This window comes from Zootoca vivipara, chromosome Z2 (assembly GCF_965207765.1).
Source record: "Zootoca vivipara chromosome Z2, rZooViv2.hap1.1, whole genome shotgun sequence".
Classification (NCBI taxonomy): domain Eukaryota; kingdom Metazoa; phylum Chordata; class Lepidosauria; order Squamata; family Lacertidae; genus Zootoca; species Zootoca vivipara.
In genome coordinates, this window is record NC_142585.1 from 18,344,410 (window position 1) to 18,367,003 (window position 22,594).

The window sequence follows — 22,594 nt, forward strand, 5'->3', positions numbered from 1 at the left end:
TAAGGAAGTCAGGTGGTCAGATTTGGGGGGGGGGGTACCATGCTTCCAGACTGGAGTCTTCCAGACTGGAGTCGTCGATGTTACCATTAGTATTGCTATTGGTATTACAATTCATTACCTGCTCTTCACCCCAGGTTCCAGGGTGGGCTACAATAATTAAAACACAGCGTTAAAAACAGTTTAAAACAACATAAAATTACAGAAGCAAGCTGGATCCAAAAATTGTTGTTGTTGTTGTTTAGTCGTTTAGTCGTGTCCAACTCTTCGTGACCCCATGGACCAGAGCACACCAGTTTGGAAGCTCCCGCATGTTGGTAGCTTCGAGAACACTGTCCAACCATCTTGTCCTCTGTCGTCCCCTTCTCCTAGTGCCCTCAATCTTTCCCAACATCAGGGTCTTTTCCAGGGAGGCTTCTCTTCTCATGAAGTGGCCAAAGTATTGGAGCCTCAGCTTCATGATCTGTCCTTCCAGTGAGCACTCAGGGCTGATTTCCTTAAGAATGGATAGGTTTGATCTTCTAGCAGTCCATGGGACTCTCAAGAGTCTCCTCCAGCACCACAATTCAAAAGCATCAATTCTTCGGCGATCAGCCTTCTTTATGTACATCTCAAGTATAAAAAACCAGGTTAAAGAGGTGTGTTGTTGTGGAATTGCTCATGCCCGCAAGTGTTTTATTTCCCCATGTGCAGGACCACTGGTCCTGATAGGTAGGTAGGAATGGTGGGAGTTGTAGCCCAAGAAACAGCTGGAGACCCACGTTTGGGAAATCCTGGGTGTAGACAAGAGGCACAGGGAACTTTAGGCAGGCCCTCTGAACTTCCCCCAGCCCACCCTTTCACAATTTATTATTTATTCATAAAAGTATTTATATACCACCCTCTCACAAAACATCAGGGTGATGTTGTGCTAATAACATTTAACTGCAATACAAAGTGCCTATACCTGTTTGCCTTTCTGCTTCTACCTTCTCTGAGTTCCTCAGGGCTGCCGTCCTCATGCTTAGCCTCCAGGTCAGTTGCCCTCAGTCTTCTTCCTGCTCTGTTTCTAGATGTTTCCCCAAGACACCGGATCCAGAACATCAGTCGTTTTGTGTGGAAACAGGCCACTGTGGCCAGTGAGCTGTGGGAGAAGCTCACTGCCCGCTGCGTCGACCAGCACCGCCACATCGAGAGGACCTTGGAGCAGCTGCTGGAGATCAAGGCCACCATGGAGGAGCTCAGCACAACCCTCAACCAAGCTGAAAGTGTGAGGGAGACTTGGGAGCCCATTGGAGATCTCTTCATCGACTCTTTGCCAGAACATATCCAGGCCACCAAGGTATGACCTGGAGGGAGGGAGTGGGCAGACACTGAGGTTGCTAAAAACAACCTTGTGGCACTTTAAAACCATAACTAATTTATTTGTCGCATAAGATTTTGTGGGTTAAAGTCCACTTTATCAGTTCCATGAAGTGCAATCCTTCAGCATAGGGCTGGCGAAGACCCTTGAACTGTGGTTACCAACATCTGACCACCAGTGAGCTGTTGGGCACTTAAAAAGTTGGGCACTTAAAAAGTGCTCCACAAGGGACTTGTGAGTGGAACAACCTTCCAATCTATCTTAAGAGGTCTGTGATTGATTGCTTTCTTCCACCACTTCCAATATGAGCTGGGTCATCATGAGTTGTCGAGTGCATTCAGCCCCATTTGTAAACAATCAAAGATCATTGGTTGCTGGCTCTCCCCCCCCCCCTTCCTTCCTTCTGACTTTCTGACTTCTTTTTCCTTTGGGATGGGATGGATCTCCAGTTGTTCAAAGAGGAGCTGTCCCCCATGAAAGATGCAGTGAAGCTTGTGAATGACCTTGCACATCAGTTGGCTATCTCTGATGTGCATCTGTCCATGGAGAACTCTCGTGCCCTGGAACAAATCAACACACGTTGGAAACAGCTGCAGGTGAGGGAGGAGACACAAGGACCTTGTAGAATTTTAGAGTTGGATGGGGTCCTGAGGGTCATCCAGTCCAGCCCCCTGCAATGCAGGAATCATACCTGACAGATGGCCATTCAGCCTCTGCTTAAAAACGTCCAAAAGACAGTCCACCACTTCTTAGGGAAGTCTGCTCCTCTGTTGAACGGCTCTTACTGTAAGAAAGTTACCCCTGATGTTTAGTCATAATCTCTTTTCATTTAACTTGAATCCATTGGTTCGGATCCTACCCTCTGGAGAAAACAAAACTTGCTCCATCCTTCATGTGTCACCCTTTGAGACAGTGGTATTCAACCAGTATGCTGTGGCACCCTGGGCAGTGGGGGCGGTGGGGGCAGTGCGCTCCCGGTGCCACATCTGCGGGGGTGACAAGGCGGTGCTCCAGAGCCGTATGGATGGTGCCGTGATCCTCAGTTCATGGTTGCAGCCGCTGCAGCCACGAGCAGAGGATCCCAGCACCATCCATACAGTGCTGGAGCACCGCCACCACCAAACCACTACGTAGCGCACATGTGTGTCGTACGTACCAATGCCGCACATGCATGCTGCGTAGCGACGCCCTGCCCCCGGGTGCACGTCATGTTTGCCACTCCGGGTGCCTGAGCGCTTCCTCCGTCACTGATCCTGGGGTGCCTTGAATGATGGTCAGGGGTACTGTGGGCAACACAGGCCTCTGTCCCGCTTTCTTTCCCTTCCTCCTCTGATGCCTTCCCGCATCTCTGCCTCCCCAAGGCTTACACAGCTATTTATTACAGCAGGCCTGGCTATAAGCTCCGCAGGTGAATGGCTTGTCTCCATTCTTAAACTGTGTGGTCTGATCAAGGTAGAATAGAATGGGACTATTACTTCCCTTGTTCAGGACACTATATTCTGTTGATGAAGCCTAGAATAGCATTAGCATTTTTTTTTTTGCTGCTGCATCACGCTCTTGATTCAGGATAAGCTTTATGCTCTACTAAAAACCCTAGATCATTTCCACGTGTACTAGTGGCAATCCATGTCTCCTATTTTATATTTGTGTAGAACTTTATACTTGCCTGGGTGGAGGGTAGTGTTTGTGTAGAAACCTCATGATGTTTGTGTGGATGGAATATAGCCTGCTCTGTAAAGATAGGAGGCACATCTGGGTTCTGTGCTGGACAAGCTGAAAGGCTACATGTCCCCCCCAAAAGAAAATTCTTTAATATTTCCAACCTCTGCATAGGTCTCCATCAATGACCGGTTGAAGCACCTTCAGGACGCCCACCGAGACTTTGGGCCAGGATCACAGCACTTCCTTTCAAGTACGTAGACAAAGTCTACAGCCGAAGGCATTTTCACTTTAGTGGGGAAAAGATGTTCTCCCTTCTCCTTAGCATGTTTCATGTGTGCAGCTGAATGAGACAATAGAATCTGTTCACTTGCCCTGAGACTGCTAAGCTTGTTAAACAAGTCTCACCCCCCCTAAATGATTTTAAAATGTGCTTGGTTTATTTTCAAAACTTGAAGTGGGCCCAGATTTTATCTTCTTAAAGAAACAACAACAACTTGCCTGTGAACTTCCTTTATGACTGTTTTAGCCGTCGTTTCTGGTTATCATTCCCACAGTCCTGAATAAAGCTTTCCTTAGCTTTGACAAGGGGACTAAAATAATCTGATGTGGGGACAACATTTTATGCTTAATACAGTTATTATAATTAATTAATTAATTGCTTTAAAATATTTACCGTTTGCCAGCCTCGAGGATACCATTTTTAATGTTTAAACGGTCTCTCCAGTAGTAAAAACAAAAACAGACAAAAAAATACCCTAGCTTATCAGGGGAAAAGGTTTAGCCCCACCCACTCCCTGCTAGTTTTCTTCTGGCAATGATTTAGTTGCTTATTTTGAACGGAAAAGTGGAATGGAATGGACGATCTGGAGAGAAAGCGCAACTAATCAGCTGGAATGTCTTCATACTGAAGATGGTTTTGTGAGGACCACTCAGTCCACGGTTTCCCACGGTTTGCTGTCCATAATTAAAAGCTGTACTGCCTGCGATATATGTGATGCATTCATTTCCTTTGCAATAGCTGCACCATCTATTGCTTTCTCAAACTTATGGCCAATGGTCAAGGATGATGGGAGTTGGAGTCCAGCAACATCTTCAGGGCCACATATTTCCCCATCCCTGTTCTAGCTACCCTGGGAAAGGAGCTGAACCCTGAAGAATGACAACACACATCAACAATATTTTAGTAAGGCATTTGCCCAGACAGGCAAAAATAGGAACCAAAAGAAGGGATTTTGGGTTGTATCCATTGCAAATCCTACTAAGACCCATTGCAATTAATGAACATGATTAACTTAGATCCATTAATTTAAATGGGTCCATTCTGAGTAAAACTTTGTTGCATAACTGTGTTTTTCCAGGTATGAGGATTAGAAAATAGAAGTAGTTGCTGGTAAATAATTGGGGCATTCAAATCATATGCAAAGTGCTTATCAGCCTTTTCTGTCCATCTCCTCTGTCTATTTTTTTCTTGCAGCCTCAGTCCAAGTCCCCTGGGAACGAGCAATTTCTCCCAATAAGGTCCCATACTACATCAAGTGAGTGTGCAACTGCATTTGAATGAGTTTCTGGTATTGTCCTAACCCTTGTGACTGAGAGCAGTATTCAGTTTTTCTTGCCACATATTCAACCATCGTACCCACAACCTACCCCCACATTGCAGTCAATAAGATTTGTAAGTTCTCTGTGGGACGCTGTGGGAGTCTGGGGTCCCCAAAACACCCACATGTTTGAACCACCATATTGCTTTATTTCATGATTGGCATTGCTGTGATTTGCACATCAGCATAAACAATTATTTATCCGTACCTGCATCCTCTGGGATTTTCCAGGACATTCCTTCTCCCAATCCCAAATCACACAAGATGTCTACAGTTTTTGTTTTTTTAAAAAAATTAATTTTTATTAAAGATTTCTTAGTTTACAAAAAAAATACGTACATGGTCTGTTTTTTCAAGTTGTGTTTGCTATAGATCAGTTTCATTTGTTGTGAGACATTACTGCTGCATGCAGTGTTAGGTTTGGAAGAAAAGAGGGGGAGGGTGCATGGGGAGGCAATGCTTCTATTTTTCTACTTAGTGTATGTGTGGGCTTTTGTGCCAGCGTCACTTGTGCGGGTTCTCTTTCCATATACTATTTCCCATACTATTTGGTACCATTGGTCCATGACAAAATGTCTACAGTCGCACCGGTAAGCAACTCGTAAAAAAAAAAAATTATATGTGGAACACACATGTAAATAATATGTAACTCCCTGTTACTGAATTCCTCTCAACCTCTTTATCTTTTCAGCCACCAGGCTCAAACAACATGCTGGGACCATCCCAAGATGACTGAGTTATACCAGACACTGGGTAAGAAGGACTTTAAAGCCTGAAAGGTCTGCATCACAACTATTGTTATGGATTACTAGACAGTCTGCCAGTGGGGGGAGGGGGAGAAGCTTCTGCATTGGATGTGATGTCTTTCTCAGGGTGCTTCCTATTATTTGAGCATTCATCCAGATTTATTTACAGGGAGATCAGATAATGTTGGCTATTTATTCTGATTTGCTTGGGTTAGTTGAGATTGTGCCGGAGCAAGTGTCATCCACCCACTTTCCAGTGCATTTCCCTCTTCAATTTCCTTATCGTAAAAAGTCAAGTCTTTTGGGGAAGAGAGTTCGTTTGTGCAAGACCTCCCCATCAACTATTTCATAACATGAATTTGCCCCCATGTGATTAAATGCCACTCAATAGTAGCAACAGGCAGGAAGCACCCTCACTTTGGGATAAAGTGAAGGACGGGGGGGTGTTTCTCGGTCCAATTTTGTAACAAGAACCGCAGGAGTTGTGGTGTTGTGGTCAGACTGTAGGACTAAGACCTGGATGACCGGAGTTCAACTCCCTGCTCAGCTATGAAACTTATTGGGTGACCTTGAGCCAGTCACTGTTTCTCAGCCTAACCTACAGGGTAGTTACAGTATGAGGATAAAATGTGGAGGAAGAGAACTATGTATGTCACCTGCAGCTTATGGGAGTTGAGGTTCAAAGCACTTGCAGTGCATGAAGTTGGCAATGCAAGAATGACAAGGAAATAGTGCCAACCTTGGTGAAGGACACCAAGTTGGCAAAGGACAGCCTGTGGTTTCATTTTCCTTTCTGTCCTTATCTACAGCTGACCTGAACAACATCAAGTTTTCTGCGTATCGCACAGCCATGAAACTGCGCCGTGTACAGAAGGCCTTGCGATGTAAGCCCCATAATTCCCTCCTGTTCTTCCTCTTGTACCAGCCGTGTTGCCTAATTAGGGCCAGTTTTCACATTCTATAAACTGGAGCTACAATATGTATGAAGGAGCAACACACAAACATGCAGTATTTGTTGTCCCACCTGAATTCCTCTTATTCCTGTATCTTCTCATATTTTTCTTGCCAGGACCTCTAATTCTAGAATGAAGAGCAGTGGCAATAAAGGACATCCTTGTCTAGTACCATTTTTCATACTGTACTTCTTGCTTAGGTTGCCATATATTGTTATATTTGCCCATTGTTCTGTATATATGGCTTTTAGCGCTTTGGTGAAGGCAGTCCCAAAATCCATAACTTCTATAACTCTCATCAAGAAACATTGTCAAATGCTTTTTCTGCATCAAATAACATTAAAGTTGTTTCTTTTCCATTTTTTCTTCTCTAAAAGTTCAGTTATATTCAATATTTGCCTATTATTGTTTCTTAACTGCCTCAATGGCAGGAAACCTGTTTAATCTTCATGTATGAAATTTCTTAGAATTGCTCTCATTCTTTTTGCCATTATACTAGCTGCATATATCTTGTAATCATTGTTTAATAAGGAAATCGGCCTATAGATTTTAAGTTGGAGTATATCTTGCTCTTGTTTAGAGATTAGTGTAATATATGTATTTTCCCATGATGTTGGTATTTGCTTTCCTGGGAGGATTCCATTCATTAAGTGTTTCAGTGGGGATGTTAACACATCTCGAAATATTTCATAGTAGGAAGCCGGAAGTCTCCCCACACACACACACTGAAAAATATAAGGAAGTACAGAAATGAAATTAACAACAACTGTCAATTGCAAAGGGTGCCTCTTTTTTATTAGTTGGTATCATGGGTGACGCCATTTTGCTGTGCCTTGAGTTGTTTTCAAACTCAAAGACTTCGTACCTTTTTAATTGTAGCCCTGATTATCCTTGTCATGAGTGGAGAGAACCTTTCTTGCTTCCTGTGACAAATCTATAACAGGTTTGGGGTTTTTTGGTTTTTCTCATCTCCCACTTCTGTTTCTGACCACCTTTTCTCTGGGCCCCACAGTGGACTTGGTGACGCTACCAACAGCCTTGGAGGTCTTCAGTGAACATGAGCTGCAGCCCAGTGACCACGTGATGGATGTGGTGGAGGTGATCCACTGCCTGACCGCCCTTTACGAGCGGCTCGAGGAGGAAAGAGGCATCCTGGTGAACGTCCCCCTCTGCGTTGACATGACCTTGAACTGGCTGCTCAATGTTTTCGATAGGTACCCATAAAGGCATCCATACCAATAAGAGATGCCTTAGCAGACTAGTAATGTTTTAATGTGATTGTTTTATTGTGTATTTTAATATTAGAAGCTTGTATTTTAATGCTTGCGTAACTGGTTTTATACTTTGTAAACTGCTTAGAAACCAGTTTCGGGGTATAAAAATTCATTAGGAAGGTGCAGAGTGTGGCAACGTGAAAATGGGCTTTGCCAGTGGGTCCTCCCCACTTGTGGGATGCTGTCACGGCAGGCACCATGACTATCTGTTTTTAGGCATCTGAATATTGTTATCCTCCCAGGGCTTTGACTTTAATCTCCTGCTTATCTCTCTTAGTGCAGGGTTTCCCAAACGTGGGTCTCCAGCTGTTTTTGGACTACAGTCAGGCCCGGCTCTAGGTAGACCCCCGGTGGCGGCTGGTCCGCCGCGCAGCTGCGCCTGTGGGAGCCGTGCTGCACCCACCCGCCCACCGCGCTGGGAAACGGGGCGGGAGGGCGCCAGAGAGATCGCGCTGTGCCTGCCCGCCCGCCGCTGCGCCCACCCGCCCACTGCGCTGGGAAACGGGGCGGGAGGGCGCCGGAGAGATCTGGCGCACCACAGCGGCAGGGGCGTTTAAGACGGCCCTGACTACAGTTCCCATCATCCCTGAGCACTGGTAGTCCAAAACCAGCTGGAGATACAAGTTTGGGAAATCCTGTCTTAATGGGATGGGGTTGTTCTTTTATATGAATTATTGTGGGTATTTTCAATTTTCCTACATAAATGTTTGTTTTTGTAAGTTGCTTTGAGTTCACCTTTCTGAAAAAAGCAACAAAATGATGATTATGATAGGAAATCCACAAGCAGTGTATTGTAGAGATGGTTGTTCTGTGTTCCAAGCACCTGATAAAAGCAGGCAGACTGCCTCTAAACATGAATATTCATAAAGTCTGTGTCTTCAGGGGCAAAGGTGGATTGGATTGCTTGGTATCTCCACTGAGGCTTCTGTCAATGAAGGTCTGGATGGCTATGATGTGGCATTGCAAGGAAAAGCCTGTTTTTTTATAGGTTGGGTTTGCCAAGCAAGACACAGGCCACCAGCTATGCACTGTTGCCTGCAAGGTGCTATGTACGCATCCTGATTTTGCAGTTGCAGGCTGGAAATGCATGTTTTTTTATTGAGCTCCCAGTGGGCCACCATGCCTTTGCAGGCCTGTTCTGGGGGGCCTGGTTCTGCCAGCACTGTTGGGTGGAAACCACTACAGAGTCTCCTCTGCTGTGCAGAAATTGGACACTTGTAAACTGAACCAAAAAAGGGGGGTTTCCAGGTTTCCCCCCAACCCCACTCACCCTGCGCCTTTTGTCTTCCAGTGGACGCAGCGGGAAGATGCGGGCTCTCTCCTTCAAGACAGGCATAGCATGTCTGTGTGGCACGGAGGTGAAGGAAAAATTTCAATGTGAGTCATCCGGGGGAGATGGTTGATGAAACCAGAGTGTGGGAGGCTTTCAGGTTTGGAAAGGTGGAGAGAGGCAAGTGCAGGAGGAGTCAAAGCTGCATCACAACTCACCTGCCTGCATCCCTTCCAGTATTGCACAGATGGAAATATGGCAGGAAGCCTTTTATATTGCTCACAAAGCTCCTGTTTCCTGCAGCGGAGGAGAGAGCATTCTTTCATGGGTTCCTTGCATGAATAGGCCTGCACACAAAACAGTCCTGCACATGCCATTCTGCATGATAGAAAAGGCACCCTCTCGGTTCCAGTCCTGCCTTGCTCCAAGGACCAGGGCTTCCACAGTGCTCCACTGAGTTTTAAAGCAGACCAGCTATTTCCCTCCTGCCTATCACAGTGCTGACAGGTGAGGAATGTCCAGAGAGATGAATTAGCTCTTCGTTGTCTAAAGTACACTTACAAATTAGGAAAAGGCAGGACCACCAGTCCTATGTCTCTCAGCCACTCCTAGGTGTGCAGTTGCTGTGACAGAGAGGATCTGCCCCTGCTTATGTATCTCCCCTACCCAAGCGGCACCCAAGCAGGTGGAGACTCTGCCTGCGTGTAAGCTTCTGCTCCTCCCACTTCAGTCCTCTTCTGGTCCTGGGAGACAGCGGAGCAGGAGAGCTAGGGGCAGGATGGGGAGATGTGGAAGCCCTTGACTCTACACCAGCCTGACCTATCTCTCCCTCCTCCTGCACCTGTTCTCCCCTCTCCAATCCTGCAGCTTCTCCTGCCTCTGACTCTCGTCTCCTGGCTGTTAAAGGCTCCCCCAGATCACTGATCCCTTCTTCCAAGCCAGTCTCCAACACACACACCCTTTTTCCCGGTGCCCATTCATCAAAATCAAGCCACAACTCCTCAGCTTCCAACCATTCCCTGAATCTGCCCCTGCAGGGTGGAAGGCAATTGGCAACATGCAAGGGTTCTGTGGCTTACTAGTTTACAGGGGCCGAGCATCCCATTTTGCCACCTGAGGTAAAACAGGAAGTGCCACCTTGCCCTGCCCTTCTGCTCCCACCTCTGCTGCCATATTTGTTGCCGTTGGCACCACTTCTCTACCTGCCCTGCTGCCTTTGCCATAGGCGCAGGGGCAAAGCGGCCATCAGTGCCGATTATGGGCAATATCTTGCCTTATTTCGGCGAGATATTACCAAAATTATGCAATTTCTTGCTTTCTTGCAAGATCTTGTGCAATTTCGGGTGCAATTTCAGCTGATACTGGTGCCACTTCAGTGCCACCTGAGGTGCACCCACAGGACTGGGAACTTCTGCTACCTGAGGTAGCTGCCTCAATTTGCCTGATGGCAAAGCCAGCTTTGGTGGTTGGTTTGAAAAGGTTACTCAGAGATAGGAAGTTCAAACCACTGCTTTAGGGCATATCTTTACTACAGGTATAGTTGTAGAAATGCAAGTTTGTTGGCATTTTAATGTGAAACTAACACACACTTCTCAAGTCAATATGCCCTGTGAGTAGATTGCAGTTTCTACTCACAGAGTTAAAAACTGGCATTGAACTACCCCCTTTTTGGGGTTACAGGTAGGTAGCCGTGTTGGTCTGACGTAGTCGAACCCCTTTTTTGGGGTTCAGGTCAAAGTTGTTGAGCTTTTTCAGGGAGGAGGTAAAATGTTGAGCTTTTTTAAGGGGAGCCACAGTTGTTCAGCTTCTTTGGGGGGAGCCAATGATCTACAAGTGATCTACCGCATGTGTCCAGTGATCTACCGGTAGATCACGATCTACCTATTGGACATGCCTGCAATATGCAAAACAAAACAAAGCTGTCATTCAGAATTTGCACTTCCCTGAATTTTGTGGTACATTTCTTCAACCAAACCATCTGGATGAAAAAAAAACATGTTTTGGGGGAAATGGTGCATAAAATGCAAAATATTAGTGAAAATATATGTACAAAGATGGATTACATTGGAGAATATATATGTGTGAGAGAGAGCAAAAATATGTTTGTTAAGAGAAATCTACACTAAATTGCTGCTGAATTTTTATGAGTTTTTGAGGGGGGGCGGCAGGAAAAAAAACTGCAAATTGTTTTATAAAAAGGAGGAAACTGAGAGAAATCGAAACTGACAGATTCCTCCTTCCTTAATTGCATAATATTGTAGTCATCATGATTTCTCTCAAAGGATCCTGGTAATTGTAGTACCCTTAACAAACTGCAATTCCTATGATTCTTCGGGGGACGCCTTGACTGTTTAAAGTGGTATGATACTGCTTTAAATTTATAGTGCGGATGGGCCATGGTTAAGAGGGATGCCGTCTCTCTTTAAAAGCTTGACTTTCACCACTGATGCGTGTCTTTCCCCATGTTTTCATAGCTCTGGGGAAAGCTGCAGTTTGAGTCTCTCTTCTTTCTCTCTCTGTCTTGCCCCCCCCCATCCCACCCTTTGTGGGGCCCCCATGCTCTTCCCTCGCACCTTTCAGTTCTCTTCAGCCAGGTGGCAAATGCCAGCGGACTCTGTGACCAGCGGCACCTTGGCATCCTTCTTCACGAGGCCATCCAGGTTCCACGGCAGCTCGGGGAGGTGGCAGCCTTTGGAGGGAGCAACGTGGAGCCCAGCGTTCGCAGCTGCTTCCGATTTGTACGTGACACAGGTGGTGCTTTGAGAAGAGATTCATTTTGCCACGAGAGTTGTTGAGGGAGCCAGTGGGTCACGTTTCTTGGGTGTCTCTCGGTGGCTTGGGAGTGGCTTTTCTGTGGTTCCTTCCCTCACAGCTGCAAGTTACATTTCAAGACCTGTTGACACATGGATGGACCCAGTTGCACAGCTCCCCCCCCCCAAAAAAAAACCCAGCAGCCAAAACAAATGGACAACCGGGGGTGGGGGGGCGGAGGCCTCATGGTTCCACCCACATTGCACTCAGCCTTTAACGTTCCAGCAACAGTGCAGGGTTGAAGGCACATGTAACTTGCTCATTATGTTGCTACCATAACATGAAAAGTGCCTTAGTCTTTTAATAAGAAGGCACTCAACTGCCTTTGCCACCTCTTGGCAGCCTTATCCCTTTGTTTTAGGTCTGTCGAATTTATGAATCACTTCCCACAACCAAAAAGTCCTGAAGAAATTTAAGACATGCATAAAATGCAGTAATCAAAATATATAAGCTTATAGAAAGCATAGTCGGAGTGAAGACACCCAGTCTTTGGTGCTGCTCAAACACCCAGAAAAAACAAACCCAAACTTCTTTTCCTGGCACCAAAACAATGGCAGAGTTAATGCCAGGCAAGACTCCCTAGGTAAGAGCATTCCATAGACAGAAAGCTACTACAGGAAAGACTGCCTTCAGATGAAAGTCCACTTAGCATCAAGTATTGTGACTTAGGCTTAGGACCACCTTTCTTCATAGGTCCTTAAGATCTTCAGTAGAGAGTTTTCAATGAGACACTCTGCAATCTGAGATGAAGTAAGTGGATATCAGGAAGATGTCCTTCTTGGTTGGTAGCACCCCAATTGTGGAATGTTCTCGCCAGCAAAGTTCTCCTGGTGCCTACAATGTTATCTTTTTGACATTAGGCAAAGGTGTTTTGTTTTTGTTTTGAACCAAGCTTTCCCCCTTACGTTTTGATTCTGGTTGTTTCAATGCTGCTTTGAGATCTGCCGCCTTCTTAGTTTTAACATTTTTTTGGTATTGGAAATGTTGGTTGCTTTGCTGTGTGTTGCTTCTTAAACAGAAAGTACAGTGGGAATCGGAAGGGTGATATAAAAAAAAGTCATTAAAGATCACAATATAGAATTTCAAGGAAATTTTATGCGCTATATCATTTTAAGCAAATTAAGACATTTGTAGGGGCAAGGAAGTCAGTAAGAACAGGGCCATTTTGAAAGGGAAAGGGGATATACTGTATATACCAAATGTGCAGCCCTGCAATCCATTCATATGACTAGCGATCAGCACCTGCCTCACTTCTCTTCCTCTTAGGGTAATGGGAAACCAGCAATTGAGGCTATCCAGTTCCTGGAATGGGCTAACCTGGAGCCACAGTCAATGGTGTGGCTGGCAGTCTTGCATCGAGTGACTATAGCTGAACAAGTTAAACACCAGACCAAGTGCTCTGTCTGCCGACAATGCCCAATCAAAGGATTCAGGTACGGGGTGTGCTACAGTAGACAGCTTCCCATATGCACTATGATAACAGGGTGCCGGATTAGTTGGGCCATTGGTCTGATCCAGCGGAGTTCTTCGTCTGTCTTTAGGCCCATGACATTTGATGTCCACGGGTCCATTCCCTCTGTACATAGAGGTAAAGGGTAAAGGGACCCCTGACCATTAGGTCCAGTCGCGGACGACTCTGGGGTTGCAGTGCTCATCTCACTCTATAGTAGGCTGAGGGAGCCGACGTTTGTCCCTGTGGCCATGTGGCCAGCATGACTAAGCCACTTCTGGCGAACCAGAGCAGCGCATGGAAACACCGGTTACCTTCCCGCTGAAGTGGTACCTCTTTATCTACTTGCACTTTGACATGCTTTCGAATTGCTAGGTTGGCAGGAGCTGGGACCGAGCAACAGGAGCTCACCCCGTCGCGAGGATTTGAACTGCCAACCTTCTGATCGGCAAGCCCTAGACTCTGTGGTTTAGACCACAGCGCCACCCATGTCCCTGTACATAGAGGTACCACCTAGCTCAGGGGTCAGCAATCTTTTTCAGCCGTGGGCCGATCCACTGTCTCTCAGACCATGTGGTGGGCCGGACTATATGGGGGGGTGGGATGAACTAATTCCTATGCCCCACAAATAACCCAGAGATGCATTTTAAATAAAAGGACACATTCTACTCATGTAAAAACACACTGATTCCTGGACCGTCCATGGGCCGGATTGAGAAGGCGATTGGGCCGCATCCAGCCCATGGGCTTTAGGTTGCCTACCCATGACCTAGCTATTATAAGTAATACAGTCGTGCCTTGCTTAACGAATGCCCTGCTTAACGAAATTTCCGCTTAATGAAAGGATTTTTCGAGCGGAGGTTACCTCGCTAGACGAATGCGTTTTACGAAATATTCATCTAGCGAATCACGGTTTCCCATAGGAATGCATTGAAATTCAATTAATGTGTTCCTATGGGCAAAAAAAATTCAAAAAAAATTCAATGCGTTCCTATGGGATTCGCTAGACGAATTTTTCGCTATAAGAAAAGACCCGTGGAACGAATTAATTTCGTCTAGCGAGGCACCACTGTAGCTGCTGATAGATCTTTTCCTCTATAGCTCATCATATGTTCCTATATTAAAATGCAATCCTACAGCAAAAACATCCCTGCACATCGAAACACTTCTTTCTAGTATGTGCTATGTGAAAGCCTTTTTTTAAAAAAAGTGGAAGTGGGCATTAATAAGAACGTCGGGAGCTGCCTCATTATTTTGTATTATTATTTATTCATTCAATCTAGATACCACCCTTTTCAAAAGATCCCAGGACAGTGCATAACATTTAGAGCACATTTTACGGAGCACAAAAATCAAAACATAATAAAAAGCATAATAATAAAATAATCATAATAACAACGCCCCTCTCTCCAAAACATGGCTTTTAATAGACCATAGATTATTAAATGGCCAAAGGCCTGGGTAAAGAGGAATGTTTTTGCCTAGCGCCTAAAGACATGTAATGATGGTGCCAAGCAAGCCTCTCTGAGTCAGACCATTCATCCATCTAGCTCAGTATGTACTGTTAACTCTGATTGGCAGGTGCTCTCCAGAGTTTGAGTCATGGGGACATTCCCAGTCCTACCTGGGATTGAATCTGGGAACTAAAGTGTGCAAGGCAAATGCTCTACCCCTGAGCAATGGTCCTCCCCAAACATACAAACCCTACTTGTATCCTGACATGGGTGGAATCTAGGAAATGCTTTATTATTTTGATGCTGCTGGTTTTATGACCCAGCCCTGATTGCCCTTTGTTCCAGGTACCGAAGCCTGAAGCAATTCAATGTGGACATCTGCCAGACTTGCTTCTTGACTGGGAGAGCCAGCAAAGGCAACAAGCTGCATTATCCCATTATGGAATACTACACAATGGTAATATAGGCAAAGAGTTGTCTGGAGAAAACTGTTTGGGGGACACTGGTATTTGACCAACAACACTGTTCATGTTTGACCAATGAGCTGTTCATGGAACAAGCTCTGGACCCATTACTTAGGCCTGGGTCAAGGGTGGGAAACCCCTGGGCCTCCAGATGTTGTTGAACTCTAGTTCTCATCAGCTCCAGCCAGCATGACCAATTGTCAGGGATGATGGGAATTGTAGTCCAGCAACACTTGGGGTAGGGCACAGGTTCCCCAGCTTGGCTGCATAGCATGTTACCAGCATTACCAAGCCTACACTATTTTAAAAAAGATATAGGAAGAAAATACACTGTTTGATAGAATAAAAATAGGCTATCATACCACTTAAAATTCTACAAGGCAGGCTTAAGCAGTATGTGGACCGAGAACTCCCAGAAGTGCAAGCTGGATTTCGAAGAGGCAGAGGAACCAGAGACCAAATTGCAAACATGCGCTGGATTATGGAGAAAGCTAGAGAGTTCCAGAAAAACATCTACTTCTGCTTCATTGACTACGCAAAAGCATTTGACTATGTCGACCACAGCAAACTATGGCAAGTTCTTAAAGAAATGGGAGTGCCTGATCATCTCATCTGTCTCCTGAGAAATCTCTACGTGGGACAAGAAGCTACAGTTAGAACTGGACATGGAATAACTGATTGGTTCAAAATTGGGAAAGGAGTATGACAAGGCTGTATATTGTCTCCCTGCTTATTTAACTTCTATGCAGAATTCATCATGCGAAAGGCTGGACTGGATGAATCCCAAGCCAGAATTAAGATTGCCGGAAGAAATATCAACAACCTCAGATATGCTGATGACACAACCTTGATGGCAGAAAGTGAGGAGGAATTAAAGAACCTTTTAATGAGGGTGAAAGAGGAGAGCGCAAAATATGGTCTGAAGCTCAACATCAAAAAAACCAAGATCATGGCCACTGGTCCCATCACCTCCTGGCAAATAGAAGGGGAAGAAATGGAGGCAGAGATTTTACTTTCTTGGGTTCCATGATCACTGCAGATGGTGACAGCAGTCATGAAATTAAAATACACCTGCTTCTTGGGAGAAAAGCAATGACAAACCTTGACAGCATCTTAAAAAGCAGAGACATTACCTTGCCGACAAAGGTGTATGGAAGTGAGAGCTGGACCATAAAGAAGGCTGATCGCCGGAGAATTGATGCTTTTGAATTATGGTGCTGGAGGAGACTCTTGAGAGTCCCATGGACTGCAAGAAGATCAAACCTATCCATTCTGAAGGAAATCAGCCCTGAGTGCTCACTGGAAGGACAGATCATGAAGCTGAGGCTCCAATACTTTGGCCACCTCATGAGAAGAGAAGACTCCCTGGAAAAGACCCTGATGTTGGGAAAGATGGAGGGCACAAGGAGAAGGGGACGACAGAGGACGAGATGGTTGGACAGTGTTCTTGAAGCTACTAACATGAGTTTGACCAAACTGCGGGAGGCAGTGCAAGACAGGAGTGCCTGGCGTGCTATGGTCCATGGGGTCACGAAGAGTCAGACACGACTAAACGACTCAACAACAACAACAACAACAATCATTCCACACTTGACCCAATGTTCTTTTATTCAGCCTGCACACAAAAATACAGAAAGAGCATAGAGGACTGACTAGTCATATAATAGCTGCTAGACCAGAATATGCTAAATATGAAGAAAAAAAACTAAAACACCATATATAGAATAATGGAGATTAAAATATGTGGGATTTGACAGTAATTGTAGCCTGCCTGACCTGTACTGTTGCAAGTCTTGAATAAAGCTTTCTTTCTTACTCATAGGTAAGAGCTTTTGTCGTAACATTTAGGGAAGTTTTTAATGTTTGAAGTTTTATTCTGTTTTTAATGCTCTGATGAAAGCCACCCAGAGTGGCTGGGGAAACCCAGCCAGATAGGTGGGGTAGAAATTATAAATTATTATTATTAAGACAGTAATGTCCACATTGACATCTTTTCTAAAGAACAAATGAGTCTTATTAAAGAGGAAATGAGTTTCTGGAGAACTGGGCACCTGTTTTTTCAAACTGAATTCAATGCTGGATCCACAACTATGCTTTTAAGAAAAATCAAAGGAAGGGTTTCTTCAATTAAATTATACACAGAGTAGACCCATTTCAATTAAGGGACCTAAGAAATTAATGTCAATTAATTTCAGGGGACCAGATCTGAGTATTACGAATTCTGGATACAACCCAAATAACTTTGAAAAACACTCTTAACAAATGCATGAGAATGATTTTCAAGTTAGGATCAGTAGTATTCTGTATATTTTCTATCAGGTTAATCTATTTTTTAATCTTACGTTTACTATATATAGTGTATGAATCACTATAGTGATTGTGCAGTAAACAGGTGTGTGAACGAAGCCTTAATCTCCTCTGTTCTTCTCTGGCAGACCACCTCTAGTGAGAACATGAGGGACTTTGCCACTACCCTGAAAAACAAGTTCCGGTCAAAGCAGTATTTCAGCAAGCATCCCCAAAGAGGGTACCTGCCGGTCCAGTCTGTCCTGGAGGCAGATTTCATTGAAACGTAAGTCCTGGTCCTAGCTACAAATTCCCCACCCTCTTCCTTGATCGGTGGACATCTTCATGATGCTTGCTGGGTGAGAAGAAACAGGAGATGGAGAACATGCAATCCTCAGGTGTTGAACTCCCAAATCCTATCTGCATGGCCATTGCTCAGGGATTTCGGTAACTAGAGTCCAGCAACATCTGGGTGGCCACATGTTCCCCATCTCTGGCCTCAACAGAACTTAGACCAAACCTAGAATTCTGGGAAGCAAAGAATTCCCCATCAACGGTGGATGGGTGGCCTGGTGTGGGTCACTGGAAGGTGGCAAGTTTATGTAATTAAATGTGTAATTGTTGAAATCTCTTTACATGATTTACATAAAATATACATTAAGGTTCACTATAGAAATCAGAGGTTAAAGACAAGTTGACTTTAAACAATTCCAAAAATGAATAAAATCAGTCGTTAAAAATTCACATTATATAAAAAAAAGAAAACTATTGAAATGTATGTCAGCTTTCCATATCTGGTTCGACTTGCCTTAGCAAATAAGTTTTTAGTAGGCACTTTAAATAATACAATGAAGGGGCCTACCTAGTATCAATGGGCAAGGAGTTCCACCATTGTTTCCTTACAACTGCAGAATGGATATTGTGTGGTGCTTGTAAAAAGTTCCAGTTCCATCTTCTAGTACCAGCTACTCCTACTACTAGGATAATAAGATTCCAAAGCTAACTTTGTACAAACTTCATCTGCCATCACAGCTGAAGGTGAAAGAATCCACATCAGGGTGCCATCAGCTCAGTAGTGATGAGAAGCAATGTCTCCACTAAGTCCAGCATTCCATTCCTTCTAGGAATGCTCATGCACAACTGGTGCTCGGATTGGAGAAGAGACTGTAGGTTAGGAGCAGAGCAAATGCTTTGCATGCAGAAGATGGAAAAGACCCCACTTGGCCCAAGACCCTAGAAAACCTCTGTCAGTCAGAGAAGACGGTACTGAGCTGAATACCCAGACCTGGCATAAGGCAGCTTTCTGTGATCCTTTGCTGTCAGCTTTCAGAAGTCACAGTTGCATAGTAACCATGGGGAGGGGAACCTGTGATCTTCCAGATGTTATGGGAATAATACTCCCATCCTTCCTGGACATTAGTCAGAGTGACTCGGGGCTGATGGGAGTTGGAATCCAACAGCATCAAAGGGGCCATATCCTTGTGCCGTTTCTCTCTCTCTCTCTCTCTCTCTCTCTCTCTCTCTCTCTCTCTCTGTGTGTGTGTGTGTGTGTGTGTGTGTGTGTGTGTGTGTGTGTGTTTGAAAAGTCTTGAGTCATTGGCAGTGATTACTCTGGTGTAATAGCTGGGCTTGTGGAGATATCAGTTAGTGGGAGATTTGGCAGGAGCTCAACAGCATACGGGTGGCCACTGCTTCCCCACCCGTTACAGCAGATAACACCCCCTTCCCAAATGTCAAGGGGTCTCCCCACAGACTTGTTGTTCATTTGTTTATAAAAATGCTTATATACCACAATTTCATTTTTTTAAAAAAAAAAATCTAAGTTGCTTACAACAGTGTTACACACACACATACACCCCACCATGTAAAAAGAGTAATATCACAGATTATCAGCTTACTATAACAGAAAGATGTTTTCTTAATAGTCTGCATAAACCTGACAGCATTGTAAAGTTTTCAGGAGATGCTTAAAGGGTAATATAGACGACACCTACTGAATCCATCAATTGCCAGTGAGATAAAGCACTACACAACTTTTAGAAGACATCTGAAGGCAGCCCTGTCTCGGGAATTTGTTGATGTTTGATGTTTTATTGTGTTTTTATATGTACTGGAAGCTGTTCAGAGTTGCTGGAGAAACCCAGCCAGATGGGCAGGGTATAAATATTATTATTATTATTATTATTATTATTATTACTACTACTACTACTACTACTACTATTATTATCTCTGCTGGAAGAGCATTCCACAGGACTATGCTGTTGACACTGAAGCCTCCGTTTTCTGTCAATGTTAAACGAGCCTCATAAACTCAGGAGGTGACCAATGACACTACTGAAGATGATATCAGTGACTGAGCTGGGACAGAAGATTTCAAGCATAAGTACGCTGGACCTAAGTTGTTCAGGGCTTTGTAAATTAATGCAAGGACCTTGTTTTACCTGCCTTGGTAGTTGATGGACGACCGGTGCAGATGACACTTTCATTAGACCCCTGCTAGGCAACAGCTGACAATTTTATACCTTCGTGACTTCTGCTTGTTCCTTTCAGGCCAGCCTCCTCTCCAATGTTACCTCATGCAGATACTCACTCTCGGATAGAACACTTCGCCAGCAGGTACCACTTGACACCCCTAAGAAAGAGGCCGGGCCAAGATGTTGGGTGGTATGGGGTGGCACAGCCAGTATGACAGGTTCAGTGAGTGGAGAAAAACCTGGTACATCAGAAAAGCCCTCCGCAGCAAAGGCAGAAGGTGACTGTCTCCAACACTCCAACCACTACAATCAGGCCTTTGCAGGGTGAGGGGCAGCTGGGTATACTTGCTCTGGGCCTCAGAAGGCTAAGCTGGCCAGGGGCCCCTGCAAGGGACTGGCTTCCTTTTGTTTGAGTTTATAACTTTATTCTAGCAATTCTCTTGCCCCGGGCCTTAGACAAGTTCTATACGGACCTGGTTACAATAGCACTGCTAAGAAGACAAGAGTTCCATTTAAGGGTGAAACTTAAAATTCCTGGAATATTGATGGCTTCCAGCTGTGGGCTTCTTCAGATGTCCCTTTAATAGTGTATTCATGATTATGTTTGTTCATGGTGGTATCAGGGGTGGTTATCAGTGATCCTGTTTTCTGATGGGTGGTGGGTTTTTTTCTTTGGGAAGGGGTATTTTAATAAATGGAGAATTCTCTAGATGCCTAGATCCAGGTTTGGGGCAGGTACTCTTTGGAGAGAGAGCTCCAGCACAGATTTAAAACTGCAAAACATGCAACATGGAAATGTAGGCTAGAAGATGTTTAAAATATCCCCACTTCCCTTAGCATAGAAAGAGACCAGACGTTTGGTAAGTTAAAAATGTTTTACTTACAAACTCTTCAAACATCAAACTCATGTGCTTTTCCATACAGCAGCAAGAAAAGACAGGTGGGACACCTTAGATTCCAAAATGGTAAATGTTTCTATGTTACAGTATTTGTATAGAAACACAAATGTGGCTTGTGTAAGCCATGTGGTCTAAGCTTGGAACATCCAGCTTGGACCTCCTTATTGCAGAGATGAATTTAGAGGAGTGCAACCAGCACTAGGCATCTATGCTTTAGAGTGGAATGTAAGAGGCAAGGCAATATTTAAACTGCTAATTTGGAGGAGCTTGTTTCGTACCTAGAATTTCCTACCCTCGTGAGAGCTGCAATTTCTCTCCTGCTGTGGCCACCTGGTACCTTTTGGGGTCTTCTGGAAAATCTTCTGTCTTTCCTCGCTACTTCCCTGCAGTTCATTGCCCCTCTTCTGTTTTCCTGTAGGCTTGCAGAGATGGAAAGCCAGAATTCCTCCTTTTACAACGACAGCCTTTCTCCGGATGACAGCCTGTAAGTTGCTACTGTCCTCCTTGCGAATTCTACTGAAATCTGTGTGCTTTGTGTCAGTTGCAAAGCTAGGGGCTGGGGGATACCAGGGTCCAACCAGAGGTCATATTTAATTAGGCAACTTCACACTGCAACCACCTGTGGAAATAAAAGTTTTATTGAGTTCAATGGGACTAACTCCCGTGTGACTGTGTATAAGGCTTCACATTTAGGCTGTGATCTCTTGGCAGGTGTCCCCGACCCTTTATCTTCCTCTCCTTCATTTGGGCAGAGAAAGATTCCATGTGGGCATCCCCCCACTTCCCTTGGGTGGGGAAAATGAGCATTAATACAGCACATAACCTCACTTCTATCATATGTCTTGCTTCTCCCACTTGCAATTGCTTGTGGACTCTTCCAGTGTCAAATCTGGCCTACATTTCTTGGATGGACCAAGGCCTGATTCAATGTAAGGCATTGAACTTCCTGTGAAGGGGGAGAGGCAGAAGCTTAGCATGCCAGTTGTTTAGATTAGTTCAGCAGGCCTGATGCATGGTGTAGTGTAGTCCAACAAACCACCCCTACTAAGACTTCTAGCTTCATTGCATTAACCACATCACAGCTCTGTCCACAACAGGGATGAGGACCAGTACCTTTTGCGCCACTCCAGCCCTATTACAGACAGAGAACCAGTCAGTAGTCAGCAGCCCCAGGACGGCACCAACACAGACGACAAAGGGGAACTGGAGAGAATCTTGGCGCACCTGGAGGATGAAAACAGGTAAGTGGGCATGGCCAGCAGAGTTCTTGTAATCATTCCTTTTATTACAGATTTGTAAGATGTGTGCAAATATTTCTGGGACCCTTGGGTGTGACAGGAACAGATGTTCCTAATGATATTTGCTTTCATTCATGATACTGGCAAAAAACAACAACCCCCAATTAAAACCTCCATGAACTTCAGCAATTTTCAAAGGTCCAGGGATTGGAAAGTTTGAGAGCCACTGTTCTAGCTCTTGAGCATCTTAAGCTCCTGATGCCAGCATACTCTTGCTGCATCCCAAGCTTGTATTTCTCCTTGCAGGGTTCTCCAGGGGGAGCTGAAGCGTCTGAAATGGCAGCACGAGGAGGCAGCGGAGTCGGCAGAAGGAACTCCAGAATCAGCACAGGATCCACACAACGAAGAGCTGCTGGCAGAGGCCCGGATCCTTCGACAGCACAAAAGCCGCCTGGAGACGCGGATGCAGATCTTGGAGGACCACAACAAACAATTAGAATCTCAGCTGCAGCGTCTGAGAGAGCTGCTTCTGCAGGTATTGGCTGTGGGCTATATCTCACAAAGAAAGTTCTTTGGCCTTCTTTGCATACGGTGCATTCATCCTCAGTTGACATCATTAGGAGCACAGGAATCTGCCTTACACTTAGTTAAACCATTGATCCATCTAGCTCAGTAT

At 44.9% G+C, this 22,594-nt stretch overlaps 1 protein-coding gene across 9 annotated transcripts in view; it reads left to right on the forward strand.

The window, feature by feature from the left end:
- Positions 1-22,594, forward strand: part of DRP2 (dystrophin related protein 2) — a 61,200-nt gene that overhangs the window by 32,918 nt on the left and 5,688 nt on the right. For 5 of the 9 annotated variants that reach the window (XM_060270458.2, XM_060270456.2, XM_088664526.1 and 2 more), the window contains 16 exons: positions 1,050-1,318; positions 1,789-1,935; positions 3,173-3,251; positions 4,476-4,536; positions 5,291-5,352; positions 6,155-6,229; positions 7,311-7,512; positions 8,864-8,949; positions 11,423-11,580; positions 12,920-13,086; positions 14,903-15,014; positions 17,457-17,593; positions 19,858-19,923; positions 21,099-21,164; positions 21,763-21,921; positions 22,225-22,453. In XM_060270458.2, the coding sequence (XP_060126441.2) occupies positions 1,050-1,318; positions 1,789-1,935; positions 3,173-3,251; positions 4,476-4,536; positions 5,291-5,352; positions 6,155-6,229; positions 7,311-7,512; positions 8,864-8,949; positions 11,423-11,580; positions 12,920-13,086; positions 14,903-15,014; positions 17,457-17,593; positions 19,858-19,923; positions 21,099-21,164; positions 21,763-21,921; positions 22,225-22,453 (2,075 nt within the window). The remainder of the gene's footprint in view (positions 1-1,049; positions 1,319-1,788; positions 1,936-3,172; positions 3,252-4,475; positions 4,537-5,290; positions 5,353-6,154; positions 6,230-7,310; positions 7,513-8,863; positions 8,950-11,422; positions 11,581-12,919; positions 13,087-14,902; positions 15,015-17,456; positions 17,594-19,857; positions 19,924-21,098; positions 21,165-21,762; positions 21,922-22,224; positions 22,454-22,594) is intronic. The other 4 variants (XM_088664521.1, XM_088664519.1, XM_088664524.1 and 1 more) reach the window with 2 other exon arrangements.